Source organism: Pterocles gutturalis, unplaced genomic scaffold, assembly GCF_000699245.1.
Source record: "Pterocles gutturalis isolate BGI_N339 unplaced genomic scaffold, ASM69924v1 scaffold2118, whole genome shotgun sequence".
NCBI lineage: Eukaryota > Metazoa > Chordata > Aves > Pterocliformes > Pteroclidae > Pterocles > Pterocles gutturalis.
Genome location: NW_010122898.1, coordinates 119,521 through 133,990, shown reverse-complemented (window position 1 = coordinate 133,990; position 14,470 = coordinate 119,521). Strand labels below are relative to the sequence as shown.

Below are 14,470 nucleotides of genomic sequence, written 5' to 3'. Positions count from 1 at the left end.
CAGATGCTCTGGAATGTAAATCATTGGGTGGGTGGGTGGGCTCGGCCCCTTGTTTGTCTTTTAAACATTTTTCCATTCATGGCCTTGAGTACAGTTGGGTATTTACACTGATTGTTAAAAAGATATATGTACACATTTCCTTTTCTTTGTCACCTCTACAAATATCAAGGGGGAAAGGAAAAAGGAAAAAGGGAAGGGAAAGGGGAAGGGAAAAGGGAAGGGAGAAGGGAAGGGAAGGGAAGGGAAGGGAAGGGAAGGGAAGGGAAGGGAAGGGAAGGGAAGGGAAGGGAAGGGAAAGGAGGAAAGGAAAGGAAAGGAAAGGAAAGGAAAGGAAAGGAAAGGAAAGGAAAGGAAAGGAAAGGAAAGGAGAAAGGAGGAGAAAGGAGAAAGGAGAAAGGAAAAAGGAAAGGGAGACCTACACCACCACCAGAACTATGATTTTATTTTTTCTTTTTAAAGGGATGGTTTTTGGTTTGCTTGTTGATTGATTTGTTTTTCTTAGCTGCTCATGTCGCTAGGTTCTCCGCATTTATGCTGGACATCCGAATCTGAGAGCTGCTCTTGCTCAGAATGGAGAGTTGTGTCCCCCCGTTCACTCCGCTGCTCGCTAGAGAAGGATGACGATGTTTGAAATCCACAGCAAAATACCGGTTGACTTTCCAGCTCCTCCATTTTCTCTTTATTTCTGATTGCACCTTTAGGGAGAAACTTCAAAAGGTCATTTTTTATGTACTTAGCCGCTCGAGGACATGCTGACAAATTTTCAAGTTCAGAAAAAAACCCCACAATTTGACAGAAAAAAATTAAGACTACTATTAAACTCTCCAGTAAAATATGAAGTGACTTCTCCATGTCTGAAAGAGGTCCAAGCATGTAGTGGGAGCAACAACCTGGGTTCTGTGTCTCTGACTTCGGATAATTTAGGATCAGCCTGGAGGTGCATAGCAAACCTGTCCAACACTAACTCAGATATAGTTCTTTAGCTAGCTTCTTGGGAAAAACATCCTGTTTTCATCAATGGCCAGCACCAAAAACATAACAAGGAGCCAAAGAAACCATCAACTAAAAGATACTAGAAAGTAAAGAAATAGCCTGTCCATAAAGGCAGCTTGTCTCCCACCTGCCATTAATAGATGCGCGTCTGCTGAAAACTTTGCCTTCTATTTTCAGATCACCTCTAAGCAGCTAACAGCTCTTGGATTCCTATACATCTATGACATCTTGAGCTTTTTTCATGGGCACCCACAATAAATCATCAATAGTAAAACAATCCATGGTCAGAAGTCCAATTAGAAAATAAGCGAGTAATTCCATAGATTTTCTACTCTTCATTCATCACTGATTACCTGTCAGTCTTGCTAGGTGTATCCACATGTGTGCGTCTATACATAAGACAATAATGATTTAAAACAAGAAAGACCATACGAGCTCAGACCAACATTTGCTACATGTGTTACTCATTCCTGATAGTAGCCTGTAGCATATTTCTGAACGAAATAGCATAAGAACAAGGAAATATGTAGATATCTTTTCCCAATATACTTTTCCAGTCTCTAATGACCTGCCGTGTCTTGTCTTTAACAATCATTGCTAGATTTCCCTAGACTAATACAATTGTCAAAGGGATCAGCATATGCTAAAGTGTTAAACAAGTGCTTCAACTGCATGAACATTAATGATAGGGAGGAAAAATCCATCTGGAAAACTTACATTCTCCTTCTAGTATCTCTAAATTTCTATTTTGACTAAAGTATAGATAGGTATAGATTAGCTAGAGTATGGAGGTGGATTGCCTCTGTAAAAAGAAAATAGTGTTTGCATCTGTAACAGTGTAATATGCCAAAGGTGAACCCTTTCTTACCCTGAGTAATTTAGCTGAGGCACAAGACATTCTCTAACGTGCTGAGAGGTAAAATGGCTTTAATTAATCCAATTGGTTTAGTTTGGTTAAGAACCACCACCACCACACTCTCCAAGCAGTTACAGGAAAACATGACACACTGTGCCTGTTACCTTGGAAGGTGTTTATCTCCAGATTAGTTTTAGACAAGACCTTCTGGCTATTTTTTTAGCACTCATGGAAGACAATATATGAAACAACAATTGCAGGTGGGAGAGGTGGATACCCAGTAATACCAACTGGTGAAGTGTGAATGCAGCCACTAGTTCCAGCAAGGCGTGATCCAGAACTCACCTTCTGAGTTACGTGGGACTGAGCTATGAATAATACTTTAACAGACCTGTGGGTCATTTAAGAGCCACCATGATGAAGCTCATGAGCAAAGATGACATGTAAGTTTGTTTGATGAAGCTGGAGATTATCATGGTTATCTGAGGAGGAAAAACTTGAATCAAGGAGTAGCAGACCTTTTGTACTAGAGATGAGCTATCACACACTATACATGAACAAGAATAAAAAACCTGCTTCACTAAAACTGGCAGAAACAAATGGTCTTAGCCTCCTTGAAAAGAAAAAAAGAGGTGATTTTAGGGAAGACTTCTGTTGGACTACACAATAGATGTGTATCAGTAGAGGAGAGAATGGATGAACTGTAGATGTTGCTCTTAAGGCAGCCTTGAGGAGGGAGCCTTTTTCCATTAATTCAGAAAATGATTGTTTCAGGTATTCAGTCTGATAAATAAAGGCAGGGGAATTTAAATTTGCAGATCAGAATGGGTGAATCAGGAAAAAATATTTTTATATATATATACACACTATATACATATTTTTATATATATATATAATACCTGGATTCACGGCTGGTGTCATTGCCAGGGTTTTGCTTTCTACAATCACAGGACATTTTTCAATGAATATAACCTATTGGGGTGAGATGGGATACACCTCCCTAGACGAATCAGGAGAGTCTTCACTAGCAAATTGTCTGACTTAGCAAATTGTGTTTTAAACTAATGAACATGGGGGATAAATGTCTAAAGCTGTGACATCCACGTATTCATAAATGGCAGGTTGGATGATTTCACCTACCAGAGCAGCGAGGAATGCTCCCCCAACCCTTGCCAAAGGGAAGAACCCAGAGTCTAGTCACCTCAAGTTTGTGTATACCAATGAGTGTAGTCTGGGCAGCAAACAGGAGAAACTGGAGCTCCATGTCCAGTGAGAGAGTTATGAGAAAACACAGAAACTTGGTGGGAAAACTTACTTGACTGGAAGACTACGATGCATGGCTACAGAGACTTTTGGGAAGATAGGAAGGGAAGAAGAGGAGGTAGAGTTACACTTTGTATAAAACAGAAATTTGAGTGTATGGAGGTGAGTTATGAAGACCACGAAAGTTCTATCGAATGTCTTGGATCAAGATTAGTGGGATTGTCACCAAGGGGGATCTTTTGTTGGGTATCTGTTACCGACCTCCCAGTCAGGATGATGAGGCTGACAAAACCTTACTTCAGGTTCTTACAGAAGTCTCATGACAACAGAACATGGTACTCATGGGTGACTTAAATTACCCAGACATTTGTTGGGAAAACAACACAGTGGTTCACAAGTCCTCCATCAGGTTCCTGGAGTGTGTTGAAGATTGCCTCCTGCTACAGATGCTGGACAGGCTGACTAGGGACAGCACATTGCTGTTCATCTGAAAGGAAGTTGTAACGAGGTGGGTGTCAGTCTCTCCTTCCAAGTAGCAAGGGATAGGACAAGAGGAAAGGCTTTCAGTTGTGTCAGGGAAGGTTTAGGTTGGATATTAGGAAAAATTTCTTCACCGAAGGAGTTATCAAGCACTGGAAGAGGCTGTCCAGGGAAGTGGTGGAGTCACCATCCCTGGAGGTATTTAAAAGACGTATAGATGTGGTGCTTAGGGACATGGTTTAGTGGTGGACTTGGCAGTGTTAGATTTATCATTGGACTCAATGATCTTAAAGGTCTTTTCTAATCTAAACTATACTTTGATTCTATGATTGCTAGATTTATTGCTCACAAACCAAGAAGACTTACTTGACAACATAACTAACTACCAATAGTAGCCTTGGATGCAGCCATCATAACATTGTGGAGTTTAAGGTACTGCTGAGCACACTGAAGAGCAGTCAAAGGACAGAGACCCTGGATTTTAGAAGAGTCAATTTCAATATGCTCAGGGTCCAACTGCAAGGGATTCTGTGGGAAGCATCCATGGAGGGCAAAGAAGCTTGTGAGTGTTGGGAACAAGGCTCAGGAATAACCTCCTAGAAGCACAAAATGTGTAGGGGATTTGTCTATCCCCTACAAAGGGAAAGGAAGAAGGCAGAACAGGAGACCAGCTGTCTTAACAATGAGCTTTTGCTTAAAAGCCAAAAAAAAAAAAAGAAGCATACCAGCTATGGAAAGGCAGCCAAGTACTCCTCAAGGACTACAAGAACCTTGCTAGGGTGTGCAGAAATGCAGTCAGGAAGGCTAAGGCTCAAATGGCCCAAAGAAGTCAAGAACAACAACAAAGTGTTCTTCAGACAGGTGAGTAGTAAGCAGAAGAACAGGGGAGACATAAGCCAATTGCTAAACAATACAGGAAAGCTAGTCAATAATAATGCTGACAAGGCAAAGGTTCTCAATACCTTCTTTGTCTTTACCAGTGCAGCTGGACCCCAGGTCAAACGATCAAGTAGCTACGACAGCATGTGCCAGCCCAACACTGGTGGAGGAAGGGCTGGTCTATGGCCTCTTGCAGGGGTTTAACCCACATAAATTTATGGGCCTGAATGGTATCCACCCCAAGGTGTTAACAGGAGTGATTGACATTGTTTCAAGGCCACTGTCTATAATATCTGAAAAGCTGTGGAGATCAGGGGATATCTCTGATGACTGGAAGAGAGCAAATTTCATACCAATCTACAAGAAGGGCCCAAAAGAGTCTCCATTATGTTCCGTTCCGTTCTATTCTATTCTATTCTATTCTATTCTATTTTCTTTTCTATTCTATTCTATTCTATTCTATTCTATTATATTCTATTCTATTCTATTCTAAAGAAGACCCAGGAAACTGCAGGCCTATTAGTCTTACTTCAGTCTGGGAAAATAATGGGACAAGACCTCCTAGAAACTATCACAAAGCAAATGAAGGAGGTGATTGGGAAAATCCACCAAGGACTTCGCAAAGGCAAAACATACCAGACTAACCTGAGCATCTTCTACAACAATATGTTTTCTGTTGGCATGGGGAGAGCAGTGGATGTTCTTTACCTGGACTTTAGCAAAGTGTTTGACACTGTTTCCTGCATCCTTCTCCTAGGCAAAATATAGATTGGGTGGGTGGTCTGCCAGATGTGCAGGAAATTGGCTAACAGGTCATACTCAGAGGGTAGTGAAAATTGTCTTTTACTCAGGCCATCAGCCTGTCACTAGTGGGGTCCTCCAGGGATTGACACCAGACCACACACTGTTTGACATCTTCGTAAATGATCTGGATGATGGGTTTGAAAGCACCGTCCCCAAGTTGGCTGATGACACTGATCTGGGTTGTGAGGTGGACATGTCAGGAAGGAGAGTCACCTTATAGAGAGAACTGAGCAGGCTGGAAGAGTGGGCTAGCAAGAACTGTATGAAATTTAACAAAGACAAGGGCAAAGTTCTGCACCTGGGATGACATAACCAAAGAGCCCAGTACAGTCCCTACCTCTGTTAGGGAGCATTGATCTGAGCCATCATCTCCGGCAAGGTCAATGTTTGGGTTTAATAAAGACATCACATATCCTCTTTTTTTTTTTACTGAGATAATGTGAGATCCAGCCCAAGGTATTAGGGAATATGGTAGATGATGAGTTACAGTGAAGGATTAGCATAGCAGTTGCTCCCACAAGGAAATGAGATGGGGATGGAGAGATTTTAAATATTAAAAGTCTTACCTCCCCATTCAAGAAACAATAGAGAACAGCAACAACAAAACCCTAGGTAAATGGGAGAGAAAAAAAATAATGTAATTCAAATCCTTCAGCAAATTCTAGAAAATAGCTGGAGTTCAAACAAACAAACAAAACCAAAATCCTAGTATACAAAACATATAAATAAATAAACACACAGCCTGAGAACTGTGTGTGTAAAGCAGTTATAATGAATAGAGATTTCTTTTTAACAAAAGCAGAATTCACTGTATAATCACCTGGAAAGATCCCAGTCCCAATTCAAACACTAGTCTCTCCCGCTTACTGACATTTTCAGGAGAAAAAGCAAACACCGTGTAGTGAATTCCAAACAAGGGGATAAGCAGTAGTGTAGAGCGAGCCAGTCTCCTGTTATAATAGAGTGAAAGAACTTTAATGCAGCCTTGTAATAAACAACGCGTGCTTTAATTAAAGAAGAAAACACAGAAAATATTTCGTTGCCTCCCTTTTGGGAAATACACACACTGTATAATTATACAAACAAATATACAACATTCCCATTTGTTCGCAAACAGTGATTTCACACACACTGTAGTTTGCTCCCACTTCTTCACACTGCTACAATAATAGCACATTAGTAATGTTTAATACTCTGTACTGTTATTTTAATTTGCATTATAATGAGCAGGGATTTTTTTTTTCTACAGTGCCAAACATGAGGAGGATAATCTTGCTAAGGGATTCAGACTGCTACCACAACACAATAATAAACCTCTCACCCCATTGCTTAATCCCAGTGGAGTGTTTGAAATATTTTTGTGTGTGTGTGTGTGTGAGGGTGTGTGGATTTATTTCTGCATAACAAAAAATTCCAAAACAGCAATACAAATAGAGCTAAAAAACCCCTATATGTTCTTATGGTCATGACTGTTCCTCAAGGTCTTGATTTTGGTCTCATTTATACTGTTGGAAATCTAAATGTAATTCCATGGTGTAACTAATTTCCAGTGTATCAGAATAAAGAGGTTTTAGAGAGAAAGCAAACTCAGTAAGTATAAAGAAAAGGGCTGTAAACAAATGTGTCCACCTCTAAGCACTTAACTGAGTATGGATGAAATTCCCCAAAAAGCAGGGGTCCAGCCATGAATTATGCATCAGTTTTGGTCAGTGCCATTTGCTGAGTGAGCAACAAAAAAGACCCAAGAGAAAGCAAATGTTGATCTGAAAATAAGGAAAGTGTTTTATGATAAACAAAGTGGCCTAAATTAAACTCCAGGATATTTTCAAAGGGGAAAAAATATAATTGGTTTCCTTCAAGTTAGTTAGGAGGTAGATGGAGGACAAAAGAAGCTAAAAAGCCATAAAGATATTTGGAAGAGCTGCATACTTTTCAAATGTTCATTCTGCTTATACCTATATGACATGTTGCAGACATGTCTGAATTTGCTAACACACGCTCAACAACATCCCCAAAATGATGTGTTTGTCTTACTGAAAGTGACGACCTAATTAATACATCTCTAAGAACTCTGTGAACATATGCTGTTATATCCAACACTAAACTGGAAATGGGACGTCAGTCCATCGCTGGTGTCCCTCAGTCGTACTTTGTACACTAATGGTGACCTTCCACAACCTGGGCTAGTGGGAGGTGTCCCTGCCCATGGCAGGGGGTGGAACTTGATGATCTTTAAGGTCCCTTCCCACCCAAACCATTCTGTGACTCTATCATTCTATAAACACATCACAACCCTTGCCTTGAGATTGTACTAAACACACATGATTCCTTAGCCTGATGCTCCCCAAATCTCAAGCCTTAGTGAGACACTCCACAAACCAGAGGACGCACTTCTTGTAAATTGTCAATTTAGACACTGACTAAAAGTTTTTAAACAGGAGAGGAGCAACCTCGGAACAGGCTGATGAAGAGTATACAGAGTCTCCAACTTTGATGATCTCTAGAAAAAGTAAACTATACAGGAATGACCCGGTGTAATGGAATAAAAAACCTTTCAAGGTCCCTTCTAGTCATTTTTCTCTATGGACCTGTAATCAGATTGATGAAAAGGAACAGAAACATTGTGGAAAAGATTGTAGAATAGCACTATCTCCATAAACAAAAAAAGGATGTAAAGAACATAAGTGTCTTAAACTAGACATGGAATTAAAAAAATCAAATGAAGGTTGTAACTGGACAAAGAAGTATAATTTCTCAAAATCTGTTACCCTTTGTATTCAGAATAAATGACTATAACAACAAACGAATAAATGTTATTTTGATTTAAATGTCAGACTAGAATTGTCTATTAGCATGGTGTATGTCACTGCAGTCATAGGAGATTAATTGGAATTAAAATGTAGAGGAAGACTTTTTCTATTGTCAATTTTCTGGCATTAATTATATCTGATTAATCAAACAATTAGTTTGTAAGATCTGGAAATATCATGTCATCATCAACTTATTTGAGATCCTGTCTCCAATATTGTCGTAAAAGGCAGGAAGACAATACATGAAAGGTAAGAACTAACACATTCTGAACTTTATAGATGATTAAGATCTATAAAGAGGAAAAGAATATTTTAATTATAAGAAAAACTTGAGAGATTACTAAAGACTGTATGGATGATGATGAATTGCATTTTTCCAAGAGCATTAGGGAGAAAGAAGATGTTAAAGAATATAGACAAATTCTCAGGAATGTAACTGCCAAATATATTCATCCCCTTTTCCTGAAAAAACTCAAATTTCTGACAATAATCACTCAGCTGGGCTTAAACTGGCTGTTTAGAAGAGATATGTTCTCCAAAAGGCCTTTTGCTCCAAGGTATACACCTTGTTTATATTCCAACAGGTGGAGGAATGTCTTAAGGTTGCTTTATGAAGAAGCAAGTTGGATTTCCATTTTTGTTGAGCCCGACATTCGATTTTTCAGCTGTTATTTTCCTTAAAAACTGTTTAAACACAAGATTTTCTCCAATAGCATGGCTGTGAATGTGGCCTTTCCATACAGCGTTAGTACGAAAAGTCACAGGTAATGGCATCCTCTGTTTTTCCTCACTCATTTGCTGAAGTATGGAAATACATCTTTACAGTAAAAGAAAGTAGAAAGGTTGTCTAACTGTGACCAGTATCTGAAGGAACCACGTCTTTATTTTTCCATTGCACATCCACACTTATTGAGAAGACTACTGAAGTGCCTGTAGATATTACAAAGGACATAACTGGGCATGAATTGGAAATGAAAACACACATGACATTGCACTGCTGAGTAGAATTTCCAGGGATTTCTACTGAATGTTCCAGTGTGGTCCTAGTCTGCATTTTAAAACAGCTTTCTATAAAACAAATTAATACTGCAATCTAAACAAACACAGCATCTGTATGTCAGATGGAAAAAAAAAATTGAGCAACTTGCAACAGAACAAGGACCAATGGGTTCTAAATGGTCTATAGAGGTTCTTCTAGCTTGTATGAATGGGGTGTAACAAAGATATATCTCCAGATTCATAACCTTCAGATACAATTGTAAAAACTGCTGAGCTGGATACATGATGATGCCATTTGGAATGAATGAAGGAGGCTGTCAGAAAACATGGGTCCTCTACAACAGGGGACCTGAAGCTCCAGAAACAATTGTATAAGGAAATTTTTGCTTCTCATTCTTTTTTTCTGTCTTTTTTCCACTGCACTGAAGATGTGTCTTGTGCCACTTTTGGTGGGACTGTAACTGCATCTGTTGGACTAATTGCAAAGTCGTGTAGCTCAAAAAGCCATTGTAACTTACATAAGATTTGACAGAGCACACTGTGTGCCATTAATGCAAGGAAAAAACACAGAATAACTCTGGCAGATTGTGCTGCTTTGGTCTTCGAGGTTCTTACTACCCAACTTTTTTGAGACAAAATATCACAGGCTGTTGAAAGAAGCGAAAGATCTTCAAACCATTGCCTTTGAAGAAAGACTATGTAGTTGTCGTTTTGCTATTGAGACCTGCCTCTTCAAAGTAGGAGAATTGTTCAGTTTAAATGTTGAGTCTTAAGTGAAATTAATTGATCAAATATAGACTTCTGCAGTGAAGACATCAAGGTCTGTGGCAGTCATGTAGAACAGCATTCATCTCACCAAGGTTTGGACATACATTCTGTAGATATCTGTGTCAAAATTATTAACATAATGTCTCTAAAGTCAATGCAGAGAAAAATGCACTTTTAAGGCACAGTTCTTGCCTGCTAAAGATGTCTCTTTAAGAAGAAGGTGACTCCTGTTAAAAACCCCATGGGTATGTACATCTATTGATGCATATGTCGACTTGCTTAAAATTATTAGATTACTGCAAAGATGACAGCTATTTTTAGTTAAAGTAATCCCACACCTACATTCCCTTTATTGTCAGTGAAGAGTAACAGGCACCTACACAAAAGGACGAGTCATCTGTTCCTAAGGAAGACCTTGCCACATCCTAAGTCTCTCCATTGACTACAAAGGGAATCTGGACTGAGTATCTGATATACATTGCTGCTCTGTAGGCTTGTAAAGTCTAGATTGGAGGAATTCTATCTCTTCAACTGTGACTCAGTGATGAATATGTACAAAAAATAATCATGACAATATTTCAAATAGAGGGATAAAGAGCAAACCATGAAGATACAGTACGTCATCAGTGATGAAATCCTTAATACAGCTCATGTCTAATAAACCAAAACATCTATTTTATCAAAAGGATGCTGAACATAGTTAACATGTGATTTTCAGGAACCTCAGCAACCTCTCTGACAGATACATGTATTTTCTAAAAGCTTGATTATATCTGTAGAATCACTTTCAAAGACCTGAGGTAACATCTAAACCCCGTAATTGATTATAGCTTTTCAGTTTTCCCATGTATAAATCACACCTTCAGATTAAGGACGTAAAAAGCTGGGGAAGATTACTGAGAATTTTGTATTTTAACACAAAAATAGGGACTAATTATGTTTATTGGAAGTGTACAGTGTTTTTCCAGGCTTAGGCTGAGCTCCTCTTACCATTGACCAGACAGAGGATTTCATCCTAGGGACTTGTCAGCCTGCTATCTTTCTGAAACATTGCACTTAAGTAATGTGAAATTTGTTTCTCTGGAAAGGCCCAACATGAAATCTATGCTGCACCAGGTTGTAGATTAAGTAGTGAACTTCATATTTCAAACTATCTCCTCCTAAATGCAGGTCCTAGTTTTATCTAACTGTTCTTAGACTTCAAGCTTCTCTCAGTGTAGAATATGGACCTACTAACTGTTCTTCTGTTCTCTGTTTCTTCTATCTGCTTTGGCATAATGTCAGTCTGTTGACTGAATCTTTTGGACATTTTCACTACTCTATTTCTTAAATACCTTGAGGTGATATAAAATCATAGAGAAAATTTATTTTCATGTTTTAAATGTTTTTTTTTCTAGCTAAAAAAGAAACCCCAAACCAAAATAAGCAGCTATAAGTAATGAAACAACCTTTTTTCCTTAATAGTGTCAAAGAGAACTACTAAGGATTCTTCGGCAAAATGCTGGACTGTTGGATGCATGTGGCAGGACATCTCAGAGAGCGTTAATTTGTACTCATAAGACTGCTGTGAAATTCAGGGGAAAGTTCATCAGGAAACACGTTGTACAATAGATTTCTGAAAGGTATGCCTCATCTAAACGGATCCTGTGGGCTTCTTGTACCAGTAACAGAGAGTGAGGTGACTAGAAAGTGACTAATTCACATCTCTAGACTAAATAGCATTTATTGACTTTTCTAGATGCCTCACTCTCCATAGGCGAATCTTTGACAAAGACTTCTGATTAGACACAAATTCTGATATTAAGTTAACCTTAGCATTAGCCTTTCCTCAGCCCTGGCCGTATACTAACACAACTTCACTCTGATCGATGGACATAAATTGTTTTACACCAGCTGAGAGTCTGATTCACTCAATCCTGCCCTAGCCCCTGTCGTTCTAACAAACTTTCAGGTGACCAGCTCTCAGTATGACCAGAGTTCACCTCTTTGATATATAATAAAGAGTAACTATTAATAGTTTCTATACAGACACTATCCAAAACCATAAATAGCATCAGTGATAATTACAATTTTTTTTTAAATAACCTTAAAGTCCTTGGTCATGGTGCATCAGCAAAAAGCACAGAACAACAAAAAAATTCTCCATGCAACAAGAACTAAATGAATGCTTGCTCTCTGGTTACTACCCCTCTGCTAATATCCATTCATTTACTTGCAACATGCGTCATACAAACACAGTAATGTCACAGGATTGCGTACACTTACAGGGTAATGGTTGATAGTTCTGACATCTTGCAAGAGTGCTGGTTAGCCCTCTTAGGCTTACAGTAGCATTTCTGAACGCAGCTGCTGAATATGACAAGATTAGCATTTTTTTCAGCATATTGTGAACAGGCCAAGGTAGGTCACTTTCAACACATTTCATGAAACACGCCACAAAGATGGAAAGCGGACACGACAGAATGAAATTACAGCACAAACCAGCTGCTTGACCGAAGCAAAAAGAAACAACAACAACAACAAAAAAGTAAAATGCACTGGCTGTCGCTGGCAATTGTGATGTGTCGATTCACAGACAAACCAAAGGTTGAACAACCTGGAGGAAGGCGGGCAGCGTTATGCCTCCAAAATACGCCGTGACCTTTGCAGTCTGGTGTTGTACAGAGGGTAACGGAACAATATATTGAGTGGAAGTTGACTGCACGCTTGTGGAGAACAATTAACCAGTGACATAAAGTTGTAGGATGGAGATTAATCAAAGATGAAGTTGGATCAGATGTTCCTCATTTTCGTAAGTACCCAAGGTAGCGTGGAGCCCTTCTTCTTAGTGAAGAGTATGAGTAAGGTCACCAACGCACTTTTTTGCCCTGCTTGCTTGATGCGTGGGGAGGGGAGTTCAGTATGGAAACTGCATGTCTGACTGCTAATTCAGAGATGCCACTTAATTTTTGTCACACGCTATGATAGGTGTGATCATAAAAGTAGCATGCACACATACTACGGATCAGGACCACGATCTCTACATGTACTCTATAAAGAGTTGCTATGGAGAATGGGATGTGTATTTACACATTTACATTTACAACTAGGTGAAGAGAGGTTAATTCAAATCAGCTGTCAAGAAGGGTGATCTGAAACAGGGAATGCATTTTGAAGGATCTGAGGGATAGAGATTTTGTATCTGTCATGGTATTTAAATGAGAATTTAAAATAGGAATTTCTTGTCAACATTCAAGGGGAGGTTTTTTGGTTTGTTTTCAACACATGGTCGTTTTGGTGGGATTCATCTCAGGGAAGGTTAGATATTTACATTACAGAAGTTAAAGTAAACTGGACATTATTGGTCCCTTGAGAATCAACAGAGAGAATAAGTAGCCAAGAGAGAAATACATATTGGTCAGAGCAAAATATCTGACCTACTTTAAATATTCCCTTTAGGATGGGATGAACTGCACACTGAACACCACTGACTACCTGGACTAAGTGTCTGTTTACTATAAGGGATAATGTGATGATTTTTTAAAAAGCAATTGCCTACAAGGCAAACATCTAACTTTATTCAAACAAATCAAACCCTGTTTCTGTTGCTCTGCTAATATCCACAGTGTTCAAAAATCGATTTGCTTTGTGTTCACTTAGCTATAGATGGAAGATGCAGTTTATAAACTGAATAGTAAAATAAAATAAATAGAAAACACTTTAAATTTCTCCCTGCTGTTAACTCCTTTACGCTAATCCCATGTACTAGCGTTTTGTTTTGTTTTTTATGTTTTCTTTTGGGTAATCAAAACCTGACAGCTATGTTGCTTTTAAAGATTAAAGCATAAGGGCTGAAAAGAACACAGAATTGTGGCATACACACATCCAGTGAATAGAAATAGTAAACATGATTCAACTTGCAAAATGAATCTCATTTCTTGGATGATGCTAAGTAGGTAAATATGAGAATGACTGTTCCTTTTACTGTATCACTTTTGTGATAAAACTTTGCACCGCCTCTGCTCTACACAGGGCTGAGTTGTGCATTGATTGTCAGCTAAGCCTGATCAGAAACAAGGAGGAAATTCTTTAGACATAGTTCCTTTTTATTATGGTTGAGAGTTTCAGAAGTGACTATGGATTCTGAGTGTCTGTGATGGGTCACCTGAACTAAACACATTCTATCAGACCAATTTTTACCACAAGAGGGCTGCCCAGGATGCACTGAAAAGCAATGCTTATGAAGGCGTTTGAAGGTAGATAACCTGAAAACAAAACATCTAAAAATCAAAAATCACCGTGAAAAATCTTAGTCATGGGGAGTTGTAGGGGGCTGTGTTCTTCCATGAAATGTTTAATGTTGCCGTGGTAATCTAGGGAAAAAAAATCCCCACCCGTGTTTCTTTTACTGCTTATGCCCTGTTTGGTTTGGCAGGGATTGATTTTCACTGTAGGTTTTTCTAGTGAGTATAACTAACAGGGCAGTGCTTGATATTTGCTAAAATAATCAACAAAGACAGATTTGATTTTGAAAATAATACCTAAGAGTTAACTGCTGCTCCCCACCCAATGAAAAGATGTTTACACATGGGCTTGTGATGCAAAACTTTGCTATCACTTCTTAGGAAAATATTAATAT

General features: G+C 38.8%; 1 protein-coding gene across 1 annotated transcript in view; it reads right to left on the bottom strand.

The window, feature by feature from the left end:
* Nucleotides 1–506: 506 nt before the first annotated feature.
* The window catches only part of ADCYAP1R1 (adenylate cyclase activating polypeptide 1 (pituitary) receptor type I), a 101,905-nt gene continuing 87,941 nt past the window's right edge, over nt 507–14,470 (bottom strand). The window contains exons 13-15 of the mRNA XM_010077686.1: nt 6,096–6,225; nt 5,842–5,883; nt 507–695 (exon numbers count right to left, since the gene is read on the bottom strand). Coding sequence (XP_010075988.1) covers nt 507–695; nt 5,842–5,883; nt 6,096–6,225 — 361 coding nt within the window. The remainder of the gene's footprint in view (nt 696–5,841; nt 5,884–6,095; nt 6,226–14,470) is intronic.